At 30.6% G+C, this 22951-nt stretch overlaps 2 protein-coding genes and 1 pseudogene across 2 annotated transcripts; 1 reads left to right on the plus strand and 2 right to left on the minus strand.

The window, feature by feature from the left end:
- Positions 1-3389: 3389 nt before the first annotated feature.
- Positions 3390-4233, minus strand: LOC141673220 (uncharacterized). The gene is made up of 3 exons (XM_074479951.1): positions 4150-4233; positions 3892-3996; positions 3390-3800 (listed from the first exon to the last, which is right to left on the minus strand). Exons 1-3 carry the CDS (start codon positions 4231-4233, stop codon positions 3390-3392), a joined length of 600 nt encoding a protein of 199 aa, XP_074336052.1.
- A 7011-nt stretch (positions 4234-11244) lies between these two features.
- On the minus strand, positions 11245-12849 carry LOC141672967 (CENP-B homolog protein 2-like; annotated as a pseudogene).
- An 836-nt stretch (positions 12850-13685) lies between these two features.
- On the plus strand, positions 13686-17690 carry LOC141670940 (putative glycosyltransferase At5g03795). Its single transcript, XM_074476995.1, has 5 exons — positions 13686-13822; positions 14744-15460; positions 15585-15715; positions 16250-16604; positions 16786-17690. The coding sequence occupies exons 2-5, from the start codon at positions 14777-14779 to the stop codon at positions 17449-17451; spliced, it is 1836 nt and encodes a 611-aa protein (XP_074333096.1). The 5' UTR covers positions 13686-13822; positions 14744-14776; the 3' UTR covers positions 17452-17690.
- The last annotated feature ends 5261 nt before the right edge of the window (positions 17691-22951 follow it).

Below are 22951 nucleotides of genomic sequence, written 5' to 3' on the forward strand. Positions count from 1 at the left end.
CATCATAGCGACATTCTTTTCGAAGAAAATTGTGTAAACCAGCACAAGCTAATACAAACTCTGCTTGTACTTGAAATGGAAATGGAGGTGCAACTTTAAATATCGTAAATCGAGATTTGAAGATACCAAAAATTCTCTCGATCACATTTCGCAACGAGGAATGACAGAGATTAATTAGCTCATTTACATTTCTTAGGTGACGACCTTCGCCACCAAACTCTTTTAGATGATATCTTACTTTACGAATTGCAGATAAAAATTGACGACGATTAGTAAATAAATGAAACATTTTCCACTAATTTATATTGATTTATAAAATGAAAAGTCACAATACCATAGATAGAAGAAAAATAATAAATAAAAGTGTAATAAATATAACTTTGAGGAACTTCCAACCCGTTTCTCCTCGATAGTGCATCATTTAACACTTTTGAGTCATGTGCCGAACCTTCCCACCCACTAAGCACATCAATAAATTCCAAATCAAAGTTACAAGCAGCCAAAACATTTTGGGAATTAAATCCATGACGGTTACGGTAGCTGCTAACATCTCGACCTCTTATCATAGCCAGAATATGAGTTCCATCAATAGCACCAACACAGTCCTAAATTAATATATCCATAAAAATATAACATTAGAATTACAAACTAGACTAGAATATAGTCAAATTATTATACTTTTAGTGCAAAAAGGTACCTTAAAGTAAGGATAAAATCTTGTACTTCCAAAAATTTTTGGGGAAACACCCCCGGGCTTTACCATCATTTGTGGTGCTATAATATTCAAAGCCTTCAAAACTTTATTAAAGTTTTTACTAGCAGTGAAGTGTGAGCCATCAAACCTCTGACTGACATTACAGTAACGATCATTATGTCCTACAATTAGTAGAAACATAGCAACCATTTCTTCAATAGACACATATTGTGTATCTTTTAAATTAGTTCCTTCTCTTATGATGCCAAACAACTTGAGAAACACATTTGAATACATTCTATGTAACTCGCGAAAATTTTCAGGATCTTCATTCATCATATTATTTATAAAAGTGTATCTAATCCTAGATATTGGTCGTCGTGTTAGAGAACGACCAATAGGTTCACTCAAAATAGTTAAATTAGCTTTTAGCACTGTCATTATGGCATTGATCACCATTAATAAATACTCAACTATTTCATAAAACTGATCGTCAATTTCTTCTTCGAATTCTTCTTCTTCTATTCTGTTTTCCAGCATTATCGCATTATCCATTTTGTTAAACCTGCACTAATTACAAAAAAACAGAGATTAAACCTCAATAGAGAGTAAACAGAGAGTAATACATATTTATGCTAACAGTACATAGCACATTTAGGAGTGTATAGTTTCTGCAATCAGTTCTCTCGAGCAAGAAATATTTAGAAGTGTACAGAGTACATTTATGCTCTGAATTGTTATTAAAATAGTATATCATCACATTGAATCGAACAGCCTGCCTGCTTGTCTCAGCAACAAAAAAGCTAACCTGCCCAAGTTCAATGAGTATATGGTGACACTTACAGATCATAATGCACAATTGCGTAAGCACATGCTGGCTTAGCTCAGCATGTACTAGTACTATGTCTGCCCATACAGGAGATGATCTTGCCGATTGATCAAAACCCGGATAGCAGCTCATTGACAGGAGGAGCCAACAATATCAACAAACACCATATTGTAGTTTCTACCTATAATTGGTGCTTCAAGAACGATCAAGTCATTTTACAGCAGATCGAATGACTTGAAAATTCTAACCCAAATCCAAAAAACCACGCGGACCAATAAGCTCCTCTGCCAAATAAAGCTAATTGAAAGAAGCTTATGAATTCAGAGGCCCATTGTAACAGAATAAACTTAAGAGCATAAAATATTCATAAAAAGGGAAAAAGAATCATAGACATTGAACTGTTGGATTCCTACAAAATATACTTCTTCAATAGTCACGCTCCTTATTAGATTAGTTAATAATCATATCCATTGGATATCATTAAAAGGAATAAGAGGTTGTGGCACCATAAAACTTAATTCACAGAAACATAATGGAAAAGGCGAATCCATCACATAACCTACGACAAGATCATTGGATATCTAATGCTCCTTAACCGACAATATCATTAAAACTTATGTCTTGTAATTCTCTCACCGGCTCCATACCCCTATTTAAGTGCAATGCTCTACAACACATGTGCCTCTCTGGAAATTTACTAAGCGGAGACATTCCAAAAGAACTTGAGCACTAACATTCTCTACCTTAATTTGTGTTTTTTTTATTTTACAAAAGGCCTGGTAAAATGTCACGAGAGGAACTTATGGAGTAGAACTGGAGACTTATTCATTCCATATATGTTTTCTAGCGTCTTAATCTTTTTGGAATAATAGATATGGTCTTCGATAGTATGTATTTTCCCCCAGCCAATTTCCTGGAAGCAACAGACTCTAAATCCCTATTAGCTCTAGTCTTCATTACAGGATCTCCTTTGTCGAGCATAGCAGACTCTAATTTACGACTCTATCCTACATTATGCTTGTAGCCTAAAGATCAATCTAAAATGTGAATTTATTTAACATAAGAATAAAACCAGATATACAAAACATGGTTTCTTTTCTTTAATTTTTCGACATCCCAAAAGCCTTATATTCTGCAAGAGTGCAAGGTATTATATTCTATAGGAGGATAAAAATGTATCCGGTAGTGAAGGCATGCCATTGAATTACACGATCCTAGTTTACATATCTTTGTTTGTGTTATTATTTTGCATAACCATACCCTTCATTCCTATTCTCATTAACCCCCATTCCATACCCTACATTCATTTGATATATTCCAGCATGTAATACGAGTTCACAAACTTCAAATTATAACAGAGAGAAATATTACTAATCTAGCAACCTCTAATTTGCATAAATACTTAACCAACAAATATCGATTAAAAATAAATTAGTCAGAGAGAAATACTTACCCAGAGAGAACGATTTAGCTACACAACTGAAAAAATTCTTGCTAAACTGCAATAATAATTAGTGAAATCGATTAGATTCATGACTTTATCTTACTAATAGCAACAAATAGTAATATTTTTTATTAAAACAACTTGCGATCAACAAATAGAAAGTCATACAACCAATCAAATAAAAATTTTGAACAATAAACATCACTTAAAAATTTATTCTCAATACTTGTAACATTGAAAATTCACTAATTCTTATTTTTACTCATCATGATGTGAATCCATTTTGCTCGTTCTTCGAGAGTCATTTTCATGAAACAATCTTTCTTTGTTTTGGTGTCGAGCAAGTTCAACACCTCTAAACAGTTTTCTTCATCTATATTTGGAACCACCTTAATAGCATCCCATGCGGTATATGTTCTTTCTTACTCCATTTTTTTCAATAATTGATAAACTCCTTCAAAAGTTGTTGTAAGTTTATCAAATTGCACTAAAAGATCATCTTTAGGAGGATTTCCACTTGAGTTAGAACTTCCCTCGTACTCGGCTCTACCTCTTTTTGTTGGGAGCTTTTTTTTGGGCACCTTAAAAACTTCAGGAGAACCCATTGGCGATGAGCCGTTTTGTTCAAGCACAAACCCCTCGCTATCAACATCAAAATTCAAGTCGTCAATCCGCAAGTCACTCACTTCGTCAACTTCTAGTGTTCTTGCTTCAGTAGAACTACCCAATCCAATTACGTTTTTTCCAACCGCAAATCCATTCCCAATAGCAATTTTTAAGTCTTCATAATCATCAAATGTCTCATAGCGCAAGTTGCCATCTTTTGGGTGATTCTGACATAAAAAATATTGTTAGCATAACAGTTTCTAACAAATAAAATATTGAACCGTTCACATGAATAATAGCATAAAGATTTGAATTTACCTTTATGTACTCTTCCCAAACTTCATTTGTAGCGGTGAACCTCTTAGAAATAGGGTCATATCCAAATCCAAAACTAAAACTCATAAGAGTTGAATAAGAGAGATACTGATTTTTGAACCATTTTAGTCGACTTTGATAATTGTTATAAGTCTTATTATACTTAAATTTTTCATTAAGCTGAGGAAGAATTCGATCGATTACTATTTATTTAGTAAAGATACCACTATTATCACGCCATCCTCGACTCGCTGCATCAACCATAAGCTCTAATAACCCATTACTCTCGTCTACCGTCCATTGATCATAACCAACTCTCTTTTTGGCACTTTGCGAATCAGCCATAATAGAACTAAAAACGTTTTATATTTTTAGAACGCATATATCATACGATGCATAAAAATTGACAATATACTATATGATATGTAACAAAAAAAAACTTACCAATATATATATGTTCACAGCAACTATACAGAGATATAACTATACAAATATTACTATACGAGAACAAAATATATATGACATACAAGAACAAAAAAGATGCAACCATATAGAGAACGAAAAGAAAACAAATCTAGAGAGAAGAAAATAACCCTAGGAGTACCGGGCAAGCATGAACAACTGATGAAAAAAGATGTAGGTATAAATATTTGCAAGTAATATCTTTTTCACTTTTATTTTTTGATTTTCTAGTAAAAAAATGTTATGATTTGTAAATCCATCAAAATCTTTACTTTAAATAAGAGATTTGATATTGACGAATTTGTATATAAAATATGAAGCAAATATTTCAAAGTCCATGACTCTTACAAATCTGTTAAAATTTGAATACATGGAGATTTTATTTGATATTTTAGAATCTGGATTGAACACCTGCAGATTTTTTTAAATCTGAAATGAATACCCACAAATTTATAAGGATTATTTGAAATCTGATTTGAATACCTCTAGATTTTAAAAGATTATTTAAAATCCTTATTGAATACCTACTGATTTTGAAAATCAATAAAAATCGTACAGAATCTCAAATGAATACACTCCCTAAAAAGATCGAGTATATTTTTAATTTTCAGTTATTCATTCATTCAACTTGTCCATCAAATTTAAGAATATTAAAATATGTTAACAAGATTCTGAAATCTCCAATTTTATTAATTAATTTCTCATTAATCTTCTGGGAGATATATCGATCCGACTTTTAAAATTCGATTAATCCCCGTAAGTTATTCATGTTCTCTATATTGCAACTAGATTATTAGATGTAAAATATAATTTAATTAAATTTAAATAATGATAAATTATATAATATGATAAATACATGTTAAATTATAAATTATTAATAAAAAAGATATTAAAATTAACTCTAATTTAAAATATGAAAATATATCCGATTTTTTTTCAAATTAATTTTTCGATAAAATACCCGTTTATCAGATTAATCCTAAATCAGTATATTCACCGATCTCTTCACCGATCTATTCTGATTACCCGTTTTTATAAAGTTAATAATTGTTAAATTTATAATCATTTTAATAGATTAATTTTATAAATTAAGGGAAATGGTCGGGTTGAATTTTATTGTTTCCCATAGCTTCTTTTTCTTTTGTCAGGAACTTCATAACTTGGCTCTTGTAATACGTAAAGTTTTTGAAAGTATTTAAAAAAACATTATATTTGTATTGTTTATAACGGTTATAAAATTTTAATATTTATAAAAAAAATTAATTTATTTTTCAAAATATGAACTTAATTTCATTTAAGTTTTAAAAAACTAATTAGATATATGTAAATTTTTAAAATTCTAAAGTTCTCGCAAACTAACTTAAAAATGAAATTAAATCCAAATAAAATTTTCTTTAATTAAATAATGAATTGGAAATATCCAAATCAATATTAGGGTGTAATTTAGTCGACTTTCGAACTTAAAATTAAAAAATTGCTTGCGAGTCCAAACCTTTTTAATCAAAGTTCGAACCAATTCGTCTCCTCAATCTACAAATAGCTATATCATCAAATCTTAAAATTTCTTTCAATATTTTCAATTTATCTCTTTTATTTCCACTCATTTTCTCTCTTCCTCATTTCCCATTTCTCCCTCCTTATTAACATGTTCCTCTAATTAATTATATTTTCAATACTTTTAATTTATCTCTTTTATTTATAATCTCCACTCGTTCTCTCTATTCTTTAAATCCTCATTTCTACCTTCTCATTTTTAAAGTTTCCCCTTGTTCTCTCTTCCACTTATTTAAATATTTATCAATTTATTATATATTTTTATAAATAATAAAAAAATTATAATTTTTGTTATACTTTTTTAAGCGTTTATATTTATAATTTTATTTTATTTTTCAACATCAAACATAATATAAATATAATACATATCGAAATTAAATTATTTTAAAATATATTTTATAAAAAAATATAATATAACTGGCACGTGCCCGAGATCTAATCTTGTTACCACTAGTCAATACTCATTACTCAATAGGCGCATAAAAGAAGGTAAAAGAACGGGCACGTCAAAATATCATATAATAACTAGCATAATAACTCGTGCGAGGCACGGGTCATTTTCTAGAGTTTTTTTATACACCATACAATTATAATGTTTTTAGAGCAATTCCAACAATATCCTTATATAGGCTCTTGAGTCAAATTTTGAAGAAATGAAAATAAAATTTCTCTCCAACAAACTTCATGTCCACCTCTATAACATTAAAAGTTTCGAATGTTTCCTCACTTTTAAGAGTAAATATCCCATCAACTATTATTATATTATATTTTTCTTACCCGTTATTTTATATTTAATGAATGAATATAAACAGGTAGTAAGAGTACGTTTAAAACGAAACGATTAAACTTAATATGTAGAATGTCGTTAGTATATTTACAAATAAAAAGTTAAAAATTAACATACACGTTGAATATAGAGTTGACCAAAATCTTGAATTTCATTTAAATAAACTATATGTACTACTTTATATTATTACTGAGTTCACTACTAACTTACAATTGACATACTCAATTTAAAAAGATAAAAAATGCATAATTAAAGTCAGAATGTCTTGCAATGATAATATACAATAATGTAAAATTTACATTATTGTTAATATTAAAGTTGATTTTAATGAAAAATATTAGTTTCAATGTATGTATGTATCATGTATGTATAAGAAAATGTTAGTTTTTTATTTACACTAGTGTTAAGAAAGTAAGATTAAGTTATATGTATGTGTGTGTTATCATATAAATTATTGTATGTTATATCTGTTAGTAAATTATGATGATTTCAATTATTTATATGCTAAATATCTGATTTATGTACATGTATAATCATTATTAACATCTAGTGAGATAATTGATTACTTAACTAACATGCATTTATAATTATTCAAAAATTAAAATTACGTAATAAATAAATTGATATTATTTATATATGTTATTCACATTATTATTGACAAACAATCCATATCTATTTTTTACGCAATCGGGTTTCAATCATGGTTGTAACATATAAATGAATTATAAATTTTTAAGACTTATTATTCATATTCATGATTTTTTTCAAGAATTCGAAAGAAAAATTGTAATTATATCGTTATTTAAACCGTTTTTAAGTTTCTTTCATTACTACTCTAATATTTCTTCATATAATAATTTGATAACATTTTATACTATTCTCCTAAAATTAAAAATTTTCAGTTCGATAAAGTTTTATAAATATTAGTTGAACTGGTTAATTCCTTCAAATTATTGAACAATATATGTTTTTTTCCTTAAATAATATAAAATGCATTGAATCAAATGCTACAATATAGTATAGATATAACTTTTATTTGAATAATTCAAAATATTAAAAAAATTCAAAATATTTGTACAATATTATCTTGATCAGTGAATATTGCTGATCTAGAAGAATTCATTTTTAAAAGCTAGTTTTTTAAATGAAAAATGAAAAATAAATCGATTTAGTATATTATTGTAGTTTTAACAAATCTCGTGAAATCTCATTTCAAATTTCAAATATTCTTAAAATCGAGACAAATCCCAAAAATAATAATACGTTACCAATGAAGATAGTAATTTTAATATAAATAATCAATTGACTTGATCCTATAAAGACCTCAAACACATTAATTTATATTAACACGAGATATTAAAAAATTTCACATTATTGGTAAGATATTCTCGCCGAGCTTGTAATTTAAATTTACTAAACGTAGAATGTGACGATGTTTTTCGGCCGGGTCATGTAGTCAAATTTCGAGTATTTTTTGAACAATGGACCAAGATCTAAAATGCATTGACTCATTATAATTCGAGCTTATCTAAATATGTAATATCAATATAAATTATTTATATATAAGCGATTCTATTTTCAATATTTTTTTAAAAATTATATATGTACATTTTAATTACTTTTTATAATAAAAAATATGTTAAAAATATATGATATATATTTTCAAACTAAAAAATGATTAATAAATAAGATAATAATCCATTTATGTAATATGCCTAATTTTATATCTAGAATTCAATTCTTTAAAATTAACTGTACAAATATTCAACTAACTATCTTTTTTTTGCGTAATTCAAGTAAGTATCTTTAAAATTAAATAAAATATTCATTTAGCACACTTACATATTATGTGTATGATAAAAAGCACATGTGAGAATATGGTGTAGTGGTGAGATGATGATTAGTTGAATAAAATAACTTGAGTTCGATTCTCACGAACCACATTTTTTATATAAATATTAAAAATAGGGGTAATTTAGTCTTTTCAATGAGACTTTTTAATCTCATTATCTATCAATGTGTATGATTTCATGTAAAATATTAATAACGTTCATAATATTTTTAAATATATCTCATTAACTATGATACATATTTTCTTATTTGTGTCGTGTAATTTGTATTTATTAAATAAATATAAACAGGGTAGTCACTGTACTGTACATGTAAAAGAAAAAAATATAGTTAATCAATCAAATATTGTCAATATGTTTATAAAAAGAAACTAAAATTTAACATATATGTATATTACAGAGTCGAGTAATTTTTTTGAGTTTTGGTCAAATAAACCCGGAGTAATGAGTTATTTTATTACTAAAGTCATTACTAATTTATAATTATCTTGCTTAATTTAAAAGGAGCAGTAATGCATAATTAAAGTGCTCAAGAGCTGCAATCGTAATATTCAACAAAGTAGAATTTACAGTTCAATTAATATAAGTTTATTTTTTAAGAAAAATATTATTTCTTTAATTCAACGTTTATGTTAATTTAATATCATTGCTAATTGTTAATGTCTTAATTCATTAACTAAAGTTGATCTCGACCATGTATTTAACCTCAATCATCTCCATTATATAAAGTTAATTTTATAAGATATCAGATTATTGTCAATTCATAAATTAAATTTGACATAATCTATTTAGTTTTTAACACATTGAAAAAAAATTTAAATTTAATTGATCATTCTTATTTTCAGAACATAAAAGACTTTTGTTATTTTTTATAGTACATATATCAATAACTCTGAAATACAACATCAAAATTGAATCTTTTTAATATTGGTTAAGATAAAGTCCACATGTGTGTTTATGTATGTAAATTATTATTTATTATAATTTTTAGTAAATTATGTTGATCTCGTTTATTTATATTCTACATATCTTGGTCATGTATATATCTAATTGTTATTCAGTAAATTACTCAAATTACATGTATTTATGATTATCCAAAAATTATAATTATCAAATAAATAAATTACAATTATTTATATATTGTAGTCGTGGTAGCACTGAAAATCAAACAATATCTATTTTTACTCAACAGAGCATTAATCATGAATCTGACATAAAAATAATTGATATATCGTCTAGACTAACTACTGATATTCAGAATTTTTTTTTTCAAGAATCTGAAGATAAATTTGTACTAATATCATCATTCAAATTATTTTAAAGTTTTTTTTCATTTTTGATACTAATATTTCTTTTGATGGTAACTTTATAACATTGTATACTATATTTCTAAAATTAAATATTTTCAATTTAATATTTTTTTAAATATTAGTTGAACTTTTTAATCCTTTCAAAATATCGACTAATATTTATTATTTTATTTAGATAGCATAACATGGATTAAATCAAATAGTACAATAGATTATAGTTTTAACCTTTTTTCAAATAATTTAAAATAGTTGTACAATATTTTCCAACACTAAATATTTTTTTTGTAAATTTATTATTGCTAATTTAATTTTTATTTTTCAAAATATTGAATTATAAAATTTTACAAGTTACTTATATATATATATATATATATATATATATATATATGAGAGTCCTTGTTTTTAGTTCAGTACGAGAGTCCATATATGTTCTGCAAGTAAAATAGTATAAAAAATATTAATTTTAATACATAATATCAATTGACTTGATCGTATAAAGAGCTCAAAAATATTAATTTTTATTAATATAAGATATTATAAAATTTATCCTTATTAGTAAGATATTCTTGTCGAGCTCGTAATTTAAATTTATTAAATCTAGATAGTGATTATGTATTTTCGGCCGGGTCATGTATTCAAATTGAGAATATTTTTCAAAATGGGTAAAATTTTGATTTTGAAGCTAGTAATTTTGATACATAAATCAATTTACTTGATTCTATAAAGATCCCAAAGATATTAATTTTATCGGTAAGATTTTCTCGTCAAACTCGTAATTGAAATTAAACCTATGTAATGACATGGTATTTACGGACATACCATTTAGTCAGATTTCGAGTATTTTTTGAAAAATGGGTCAAATTCTAATTTTGAATTCGAAATAAATCGAAATACGCTAATTATAACTTATCTAAATATGTAGTATATATATATATTATTTATATAAGTGTATCTCTTTTTAACATATAAAAAATTTAATTATATGTACAATTTATTTTTTTATTAAAAATATATAAGACATACTTTTCAAACTAAATTATTTAATAAATAAGATAATGATCCGTTTATATACTGTACTTAACTTTATATCTCAAATTCAATTTTTCAAAACTAACTCTACAAATATATTAGTAATCATGTTTAAAGTTAAATAAATTATCGTTATTTATGACACTCACATATTATGTGTATGATAAAAAACTTAAGTAATAGTGTGATGTAGTGGTAAAACCTCTGTAAATTAATACTCGATTAATTAATAATCTCTCTAAATTAATAATTTTGTTCGGTCCCGACTTGGGCCCGTTCAAAAAATGATCAATTTCGATAAGATAATAAGATAATAATTTTTTTGAACACCCTGTATAAAAATATGGTCCCAATAAAACTATAAATTAATAATTCCCTTATATTCATAAAAATATAGCTATTACATCTTTGTAAAATATGATTCAATTGTAGTTTGCTTTTTCATATAATTTAAATCAACATGAAGCTCATCCCTAATCTTCCTTATTGCATCCAAAAGCTCGGGTGTGGTGCTTTCATGTTGCATCAAAAAGTTATTAAGCATTTTTGATGCCTTGAGTGCTTCTTTACGTGTAACCGGCTCCAACGGTGTTGTATCGTCTTCAAGATCATCTTCAACACTATTTTCAAGGATGGTGTTTGCAATCTCTTATATACTTTGGACCTCGGAACATGATTCATTTTCACCCGGATAATCTAAGAAGTTATTAACATCCATTTTATTACGATAACCTAGATCCTTAATCATCACCTCAAGTTCATGAATGTATTCTTCCGGAGTTGTATGTTCATTTAAATTGCTCGAAACTTCATCTATGGAACGAATTTTGCAATGTTGAAAGCACCTTGCTATTGACTCTTGTTTTACATTTGTCGTCCACGTCGCGACTGCATAATTGATAGCATCCAAAACATTAATCTTTCCTGGATCAGATTGTCCCAACTCATAACCTTCTAATAACCCACGATAAAATCTCCTGCGATAGTGCATCTTGAAAGCTCTTATAATTCCTGCATCACAAGGTTGGATTTTTGATGTCATGTTAGGTGGCAAGAAGTACAACTCAACATTTTGTAGTCCTTCAATATTTTTTGGATGTGCTGGACAGTTATCTACCACAAACAAAATTCTTCTGCCTTGCATTTGGCTATCAAACCAACGAATGTATTCATCAAAAAGTACACTAGTCATCCAAGCTCTTTTGTTTGCACGATAATGACAATTCAAGCTGCCCATGTTAACATTCTTGAAGCACCGTGGCTTTGCATACTTTCCAATAATCCATAAAGGAATTTTTTCAGAGCCATCTTCATTGCAACATATAACAACCGTGAGCCTTTCTTTGTCTTGTTTTCTTCCTTCAAGTTGTTTCGTAGCAAGAGAGTGATCAGCTTGTAACCTGTAAAACAAACCAGTTTCGTCCATGTTAAAAACATCTTTCATAGGGAACTGGTTTATTTTTTCCCTTATGGACTCCAGTTTCTTCTCCATGTCCTGTACATCAACAGAACCACTTTCTCCAAAGCGACGAAATGACTTAATACCATGTCTTAACTTGAATTTCTCAAGCCAACCTTGAGAAAAAGTGTGCTCCTGATCTTGTTGAGGGTATAAAATTTTCATGGTCTCTTTTGCCTTCTCTAAAATTAGCTCTCCTGTCATATTAACACGATCTTGGTACTGGAGAAACCATTCATAGAAAACCTTCTCCATATCTGGATATTTTGCTGGTTTATGTCGCTTAATATCTTTTCTTTTCTCCAAGTAATTAGCTGCAAGATAGTCTGCTGACCTTTTCAGTGTATTTGATATTGTACCTTGACTAACTTTTAGATGAAACTTATTCTCGAGCCACAACTGGAGATCTTTTTGAGTGCATGATGAATTTTCTCTTTTATATTCACATAATGCTTTTCTTGCTTCATCCGTCATTGTTGATTTTGTGACACCTTTTAGATGAGAAGCCATTGTTTTGTTTGTATAATTTTTCCCCCAATCTAGTATATACAGTATATATAATATATTTTATGACTACACATACATTGAATACTTTCTATGTAAAATACAATGAATTAAATTAATTCATGTACTTTGAATTTTCCTAATATACATTGAATATTTTCTATGTAAAATACAATGAATTTAACTTATACACTACATGGACTTTGAATCTAATATATTGTACATTACATTGACTTTCAAAATTTATATACATTGAATTAATTGAATTAAGTATAAAATATAAATTGTACAATTCATTTTATTTAAATTTATGTGAATAAAAATTTAATCAAAAGTTAATTTTGTTTGCTACCGAAAATTCTCTATAAATTAATAATTATTAATTTATCGATTAATTAATACCTCTCTAAATTAATAGAATTCTCCGGTCCCAACTATATTAATTTATAGAGGTTTTACTGTAAGTTGATGTGTTAGTGAATATGAAGACGTGGGTTCGATTCCTCCCGACTACCTTGTTCTTCTATTATATATAGAAGAGATTCCTTGTCTAAAAAAGACACGAAAGGGAAGTAAAAATGAGGGGCTTGATCCGTAAATATAGAAACAATGTCTGAAAAATAAAATTGCAAGAAATCACAGGACAAGTACACATAACAAACAAATTAAAAAAGGAAAAAGTGATGAAATATGCATGGTATGTCTGATTAGTACAGTTGTAACCAGCAACCCAGATACACACCACTTGGACTACTCCATATCTTGACACCTATAATTTCTGTGTCATAATTTCATTCGATGCTTTCTTAATTTTCTTAAAAATATATGAGCATAAAAATTTAAAGAAGAATAATCAAAAATTAAAAAGTACTTAATTACTATTATTACTAGTTGTTGACTGGTAAATATGGTAAAAAATTTCTGCTTACCAAACCCCTTAATCTTCTCTAAATTTTTTTTTCTCCTGTGTTTCTTCAAGGTATGTGCAGTTTTTTCTCTGATTACTTTGTTTTAAGTAATTTATTTTTGTTTTTGTTTTTGTAGTTGCACTCTTATTTAGCTTCTGTTGTTTGATTTTCTTGGGGTTCTTGATCAGGGTGTTCTTGATTTTCCATTCTTTTTTCTGTTTGTATGTATTGGTTTTGGACTAGGGTTGTTGATTGTTTTGTGGAATAGGAAGAGTTTAGTTTTAGATTTCGAAATTTTGATTTTTTGGTTTTGATATTGCTGGAGATTTTTGAGTGATTTTGCTGATGTTGAGTTATGGTAGAATATGGTTGGCTGTTGAGAGAATGAGCAACTTGTTGGTAATTTCACATTGTTTGATATTGCATTGGAAATTGATTTTGCGAAGATTGCAATGGTTGCGAAGGCACGTTAAGTTCTGAGGCAGAAAGTGTTTGAAAAATGTAGTAATTACGATAACTGTAATGGTTTTAGTCAATTTAACTGAAATGCGATTATTCTATAAACTTGTTTAGAAATGCGGTTGAGAAGTAGGAATTATGATGATATTGTCATTCAGTGGACCTCATCTAAGATTTTTGAAATGTAACTAGATTAGTTGGTCTTGTAGTTGAGAAATGTAATTGTACCTTTAATGTTGAAAGAGACTGAACATTAGACTGTATCTCAGTTAGTCAGATGTGGATTCGAATCACACATTACAAGCTATAAATCTAGTGACTGCACTGTTGTTGTTATGTCTTGCAATTCCTCAATTGACTGAAGTTTTTTTTTTTTTTGTGATGATGGAACTGATACTTTGACACTGCTGTGAGGTATAAAATCATTTGAAGCCTTTGAGTTAACTAATACAGTATAATTTTTTAAGTAGCAAATAAAAACATGATTTTAAGTAATGGTACTTGTCATTAATTTTGTTTCGGAAACTTTACAGGGTTGTAGAGACTGTTTCCAGTAGTTTCGGATCATGAGTAGTGAATTAGCTCGTAAATGCCAAGTGGAAAGTAGGAGATGGATTTGGTTGTTTGCTGTTCTGTTCGCCATGGTAATAATGGTTCAGTATGTGGAACTTCCCTATGGTAATATTGTATCATATGTTTTCCCTGATGGTAGGACTCGAGCACTATTAAATGGAAGTTCCCTTCCTGCTAATCTATCCGGTTATCATAACAATGCGGACAACCTTACAGTTCTTGGTAATCTGAACTATACTAGCACAGCGTCGGATAATGAAAAAACTGAAACAGCAACAATTTCCGTTGGAAAAAATTTAACCCAAGAACGTAACTTCACTTCAGGGAGCAAGTCTGCATTGAATAATACTTCACTGACCAGAAAGCAAGAAGATAATATTGTCTCAATACAGGAAAATGGAGTTTCAGGTAACAGTTCCAAGTCCCCTTCATTTGCATCACCTTTGATGTCTCCCACAGAGGTTAACTTGGCAACTGTAGTATCTAATGACCCAAGGATAAAATCAGTAAACAATGATACACAGGACAGACTTCACAAAACTGACGGACTTGGGACTCCACAAAGCGGAAACAGCGCTACTGTGAAGAAAGAGCCCAAGAGTTCAAAATCCACTATTCTTTCTTTATCTGATATGAAAGATCTGTTGCACAAGAACCGTGCTTCATCCTATTCGATGGTACATTTAGAGTTGCAACTTACAGATGTTAACATTTTGGGCAGGAAAAAATAACATGAAGGCAGGATGTTAATTATATAGATTTGTTTTGGTTCTGATCTGTGTTTGTTTCCCTGATTTCTAGGAACCACGTTGGTCATCAGCAGTTGATTCTCAAATACTTGAGGCAAAGTCACAGATTGTGAATGCTCCCACCATAGCAGATGACCATAGTCTTTATGCTCCTATTTATCGGAATGTTTCTATGTTTAGAAGGTAATTATCTTAAACTAGTTAAAATACTTTAATATTATCGGTTAACTAGTTAGTTAAATGGCTCTGGACAGTGGACATTGAGACTTGCATTATTTGTATGACCTCAATAGCATACCATCACGAATCTATCTTCCTTCCCAGCTCACTGCAGAGATATGTAGATGGTAGACACAAGATGATGTTATAGAATAGTCTTCGAATCATGTCAGCCCACACATGTGTACATTACACAAGGACATAAAAATTTCATTATGATGTAGAATAGTCGTTCTCTGGTTTGATATTGTCGTCACTTCTTGCATAATATCTGAATTTGTTCTAATCATCAGAAGTGTCTTAATATGTCAACTTAATGGTTTTGTGGTTTTCTTTTCTTCTCATAATATATTAGTTAGTCATTTGTAAAGGTTACTAGGAAGTCTTTTGTTGAGAAACAAAGTATTGTATCTTAATTGCACACAATGTTAGTGCTGCTGCTTATTTTCTTAATTGACTCTATAATTTAGCTTGTTATTAATTCCTTAACATGTGTAGGAGCTACGAAATAATGGAACAGACACTCAAAGTTTACATCTACCAAGAGGGCAAAAGACCAATTTTCCATAACCCACAGCCAGTGCTCACGGGAATATATGCTTCTGAGGGCTGGTTTATGAAGCTACTAGAAGGAAATAAGCAATACGTTACTAACAATCCAAATGACGCGCACCTCTTTTACCTGCCTTTCAGTTCACGTATGCTAGAAGAAACGTTGTATGTACGTGATTCTCATAGTCACGCTAACTTAATAAAATATTTGGAGGACTATCTTGACCTGATTGTTGGAAAGTACCCATTTTGGAACAGAACCGGTGGAGCTGATCATTTTCTTGTTGCTTGCCATGACTGGGTATGGTGGATATAACCTATCACTTTACTTCAATAATAACAAACCAATTATTTTTAGATTTTGCAGGTTTTACTTTGTTTAGCTTGGTGTGATTTACAATCTGAATTCTGTTGCATTTTAAAAATGCCCACTGCCGTCCTTGCTTAAGGATTTATTACATTTTGAATATCATTTTCGTTAGGCCCCAGCTGAAACACGAGCACGTTTGAACAACTGCACTAAAGCTCTGTGCAATGCTGATATCAAAGAAGGTTTTAGATTGGGAAAGGATGTGTCTCTTCCCGAAACCATTGTTCGCTCAAGTAAGAATCTGCTGAGAGATATCGGAGGCAAAATTCCTCGTCAACGACCAATACTTGCTTTCTTCGCTGGACAGATGCATGGATATCTCCGGCCTATGTTATTACAGCAATGGCAAAACAAAGATCCTGACATCAAGCTCTTCACGAAACTGCCCAAGTCCAAGAACAACAGAAACTACATTCAGTATATGAAGAGTAGCAAGTACTGCATATGTCCAAGAGGCTATGAAGTCAATAGTCCTAGAGTAGTGGAGGCAATCTTCTTCGAATGTGTGCCTGTCATAATATCGGATAACTTTGTACCACCATTTTTCGAGATTCTGAACTGGGAATCATTTGCTGTTTTCATCCAAGAAGAGGACCTTCCAAATCTGAAGAACATTCTTCTTTCAATCTCAGACAGAAGGTATGAAGTGATGCAACAGAGAGTTAAGCGGGTACAGCAACATTTTCTTTGGCACCCTAAGCCTGTGAAGTATGACATATTTCATATGATACTCCATTCTGTGTGGTACAACAGGGTTTTTCAAGTTAGATCCAGTTGAAATTTTAAGCTGCAAAAGAAGAGTACACAGTTCATGATCATGAGATAGCAAAGAAGATGAGAGGAGAGTGTTTACTGGATAAATGTCAGCCCAATAGTTCTATTACTTGTATAAAATGCTTTGTCTCTGTTTTCTTACAATTTTTTGATATAATTTTTGAAACATTATAACCCTGACTTCTGGGATTAAACAGCTGATAACTTAATAGGTCAAAACTTATGATTGTTTAATTTATATTACCCCAAGGCTTTGCATAAATGACACACGTTAGATCAGATGTACTTGGTATGTAGTTTGCAGAACCTACTTGGTTGTTAGTAGGTTGTACATATGTGTAGTTGAATATTGATCACTGCCAGAAAAATGTTAATAGCTAATAATTTTAAGCCGATGTCCGTGAGTGTAGAGAAATGTCTTTTTTTTTACATCTATTTTTAGCTTTCGTAAAATATAACTTTATTCATTGTTATGTACCCGATGTATCTAGTATTTAAGCCTTAAACAAAAAAGAGTGAGTGTGCTGGTATATTTAACATATTAAAAAGTAGGGGTGAGCAAAAAATTGAAAAAAAACGAATCCAAAATTGAAACCGCTAAAACTCGATAAAAACCAAATCGTTAAAATCCGAACCGAAACCTAAACCGAAAAATTAAAATCCGTAACCGAAATACCTTAAAACCGAACCGAAAGAAACCTAAACCGATTTGACTATTAAAATAAATAAAATATATATTATATTGTACATTTTTAAGATATATTTCATAAATAAAAGTAATATGTTCATTCTGTAATTTTTAGCATGCCACTCAACCAGATACTCAAGTGGCGATTTTCTTTGTAACTTTAATTTCACTTCACCAAAAGGTGTTTCAAATCGAGTGGAAACTGCTTTGGATTTTCTGTTTTCCATTATACATATGGATTAAAAAGATAGGAATAGATAATAACAGGATAAGCTTAAAAATTATTAACCTCCGAAATATATGGCAGAGGCTTACAACATTATTCATATTAAGCATTTTTTATTCATATCTACACATTTTATATTAAGCATTTTTTAAATTTACTGATATTTTTTTTGTGAAATTTTCGTGATGCGGTTTTAAAATTGAAACCGATCCGATTTAAACCGAATCCAGATTTAAATATTAGCAACCTCCTTGATGTTGGCAATTATATAGCCAACATCACCTTAAGATATCAACTTAAACTTAGAGCATTTCCACCAAATTTGTAAGGGATTGTTGTTGAATAAAATCGGGTATAATGGTTTGTTATATTTTAAAAATTATATTTTTATATGGTGCAAGTGATGTGACATTTTAATGCAGAATATGACTAATATAGCAAGGTTGTCTAAAAATTTAATAAAAAATACCCCATTAAAGTGTATAATTTTTTTATACAATCCCTATAATTACATTCTTAGTATATCACCATTCTAAATACTCTAGACACCCAATCTATATGATTAAACAAACAATAAAAATTGCATGCTTATTAAAGCGGTGTGATTTGCCCCTACAAATTCTTCATTCCATTTTATAATGTTACAAGTAATAAAAGAAGTATACAGGAACTTATAATTGCATGTTTATTAAAGCGGTGTGATTTGTCCCTACGAATTCTTCGTTCCATTTTACAATATTATAAGTGATAAAGGAAGTATATGGAAACTTATAATAGGAAAAAATGTAGAAATTTGAGAAAACTACGCATATATAATATGAAAAAGTAGGTGAGGCGGTTCGCATTTTTTAGATGCCCAACAAATAGAAATAATATTACGGTTTTCAGTGTTATGGTATATTTCATATTTTAATATAAGTAATGTTGGGGAATTTCAAAAGAAGGGTATATTTAATATTTTAAGATAACAAATGTTATAGTTGGACTAATGTCCCAGAGTAGCCTCTAGGAGGAGATTGAGTCAATGAATGCATTCCCAGTGATTACTACTGTTGCTGTAGATTTTACAACCTTTATCTCTGCTATTGATAAATATAAAGTTGAGTCACGCCTTTTTTAATTTTGAATGGTCTTGATGATATGTATGTTGCTCTTCGTTCTCAACTCTTGATGCAAAATCCTCTTCCTAGTGTTAATATTGCGTTTTCCACTTTGCAACAAGAAAAATTACTTGTTTGGTTTGGCAAATCAAGATGCTGCTATGTATGGCAAATCTCAGAATGAATATAAAAGTCCAGCTTGTCATGCTTGCGGACAAAAGAATCATAGCGGGGATAGGTGTTGGACTGTGATAGGCTACCCACGTTGGCATCGAAAGTATAAACCCCCCACCTTGAAACCTCAATCTCCTACTGCCAAGCAGCCTAGGCGTGCTAATAATGTTATACAAGTGAGCCCTCCTACTGATGTGACCTTGACAACTCAAAAACTACAACAAATTCTGAAAATGTTACCTCAGATAATGATAAGTGGCATTTATATCCACTTAGAACGCTTCGTAAAGGCTCGAATTGGTATTTTGCATTCAAGTTATTTGTGTTTTTGATGCGTTTTTGTAGTGTTTTGCATTTCAGGGCATATTCGAAAGAAGAGATGGATATTGCATATTTTATGCTTAAAAGAGTGTTAGGATGGAGCCTCGGTCGATTTCGCGAAAGAAACCAGCAAGTGAAGTCAAGAAAACAGAAAAAAACCAGTTTTTCCAGAAGCTCAGGGCGGTCGCGCAAGTCTTGGGGGCGGTCGCGCAAGTCTTGGGGGCGGCCGCGCTCATTTAACAGAAACCCAGGGCGGCCGCGCTGGATCTTGAGGGCGGCTGCGCTAGGACGTTTTCTCAGAATCCTGTTTCTACTTGAATTTTGAGCGTTTGAAAGCCCAGGTCGTCCAGAAGCCTATATATTAATAAACTAAAAGACGTTTTTCATATAGAAGAGCAAGGAGAGAGCAGAAAGAAGACCTAATAGCACAATACAACAAAGGAGAAGAAGATCTTGTTTTTACTTGTGATTCTTTGCTTAAGTTGTAATCTTGGATGCTTGTTTTCTTTGTTGTTTGAACCTGATACTCTTGTTAACGTACTTTTGATTATTATTTAGTTTATAAAGACCTAGTTTTTATACCACACTTTCATTGGAACCCATGGTGACGATGAGTTTGGTTATGAACTAATCGTTATCGTGGGGTTCTAACGGATTTACTTATGGATTTCAATAGTTAATTTGTTTCAATATCCTAAGTGTGTGGTGATTGTATGATATCCTAGTATTGGTTGTGCGTATTCGTCTTATGTGCGTCGCGAACATATAAGATAGCGTGTTAATCTCTATTGAATGGACAGTGAATATAGAGGTTTAGAACTTGCCATGCTAGCATAGGTTTATGTATAATCGTTATGCATGATTCGTAGGTAATTTTAACCATCTTACTTGCCCTATGTAATCACGATAGATAACTTGCGCATTAAACCGATATGTTGTCAACTTCTATAGACATATAGGGTCTCAATATAATTGATGTCTATTCAGCTTCTATCTCTTTTGTGGATGTCTGGTAGTAGGGTATTCGTGCAGCGAAAGTTGGCGTTTACTAGTTTCGTGTTATCTGATTAGTTGTCATCACCATTGCATTCTAAGGTTAAAAACAATGACTTTGAATGAAGTAGTAATGAAGTTAGAATCCCATGTTAGTCTCATATAGTTAATTCAATCACTTTTATTCTTAGTTAATTGCATGTTAGTTTAATCTTAGTAATAAACATCTCAACTTGTTATTGTCTTAGCATTGAGCGATAGCCATACCATTGTTGCATAGGTGCATAATCTTAAGTTAACTAAAAAGAGTCTCTGTGGGAACGAATCTGATTTATATCTTATATTACTTGCAAACGCGTATACTTGCATGTAATTTTAGCGCGTGTTTTCGCCCTAACAGACAACTGCACCAAATAGTGTTTCTGTGTCAATTACCGATGATGAGCTCGAGAACTGTTTTTCTGGAATGGTGTCTTGTCATATATCTACTACTGATAACACAACCTGGATTGTTGACTCTAGTGTAAGCGACCAAATGACCTTTAGCATTGATATACTGAGCAATGTTCGAGTAGCTCCTTCTGATCTAATTATTAAGTTGCCAACAGGGGCCAGTGCAAAGATAACTCATATTGGCAACTTAATACTGAAAAGTGGTCATGTATTGCAAAAGGTGCTTTATATGCCTCAGTTTTAACATAATTTATTGTCTATTCACAGGCTGTCTGAGGATAACAACTGTGTGGTCCATTTTCATCCAGAAGGATGCATCATTATTGATGCAACAACAAAGCGAACACGAGCAAAGGGTACACTTCGAAATGGATTATATTATCTCAAGGATGAGCTTGTTAACTCTGTCTCTGCTAACTCTGTCTCGAAGCAACCAATATCAGACTATGCATTATGGAAAACATGATTGGGACATGCCCCCATCACCAAATTGAGGTATATACCTTTTCTTAGACACCCTCCCTTGCCAGTTGATAAAATATGTGTAACTTGTCCAATGTTTAAGTTTGATAAACTCTCATTCAATTTGAGTGATTTACATGCTTCTTATAAGTTTCAACTGATACATGTTGACACATGGGGGACCTATAGAGTGGCTACAAGAGGAAAATGCAAACATTTTTTGACCATAGTTGACGATTACTCCAGAGTTACTTGGGTATATCTCCTGCATCAAAAATCAGATTATCTTGCAACTATGAAATCTTTTTGCAACTATGTTGGTGTGCACTTCAAACGAAATGTACAAATCATACAGTCTGATAATGCAGCAGAGTTTGTTGATGTTCATTGCCGACAGTTCTATGCAAACAATGGAATAATACACCGAACCTCATGTGTCAATAGACCATAGAAGAATGCTCGTTGGAACGACGTCATACATATGTTCCTGAAGTTGCTAGATGCCTTCGTTTTCAGGCTGATCTACCATTGGAACACTGGGGTGAGTGTGTCCTTGCTGCTGTTTACTTGATTAATCGACTTCCAACACCAGTTTTGGAGAATAAAACACTATACGAGATTTTGTTTGACAAACCACCAGATTATGATCGTGTGAAGGCCTATGGATGTCTTGCTTTTGCTGCAAATCCCTTTCAAAATAGTGATAAATTCAGCCCAAGGGGAGTCCCGTGTGTCTTTGTTGGATACCCATTTAATCAAAAGGGCTATACTCTGTTGGATTTGACAACCAAGAAGACATTTGTTTCTCGTGACGTAATTTTTCATGAGTCAATTTTTTCTCTCAATGGTGCAAGTTCAGATTCTTATATACAACCTACGCCTGTGAAGATGCCTCAGCCTAGTGTCTACTATCTTGATGACATAGTTCTTGAGGATGTGCAGCCAACTGATGAGACATAAAATACTGATTCACACACACCACCACCTGAAGTTAGGAGGTCCTCTCGAGTCTCTCATAAGCCTGCCTGGTTGGGAGACTATGTGAACAGTGTGCACTCTTCTGTAAATGTTGTAAGCGTTGTTGACC

Source organism: Apium graveolens, chromosome 7 (assembly GCF_009905375.1).
Source record: "Apium graveolens cultivar Ventura chromosome 7, ASM990537v1, whole genome shotgun sequence".
Classification (NCBI taxonomy): domain Eukaryota; kingdom Viridiplantae; phylum Streptophyta; class Magnoliopsida; order Apiales; family Apiaceae; genus Apium; species Apium graveolens.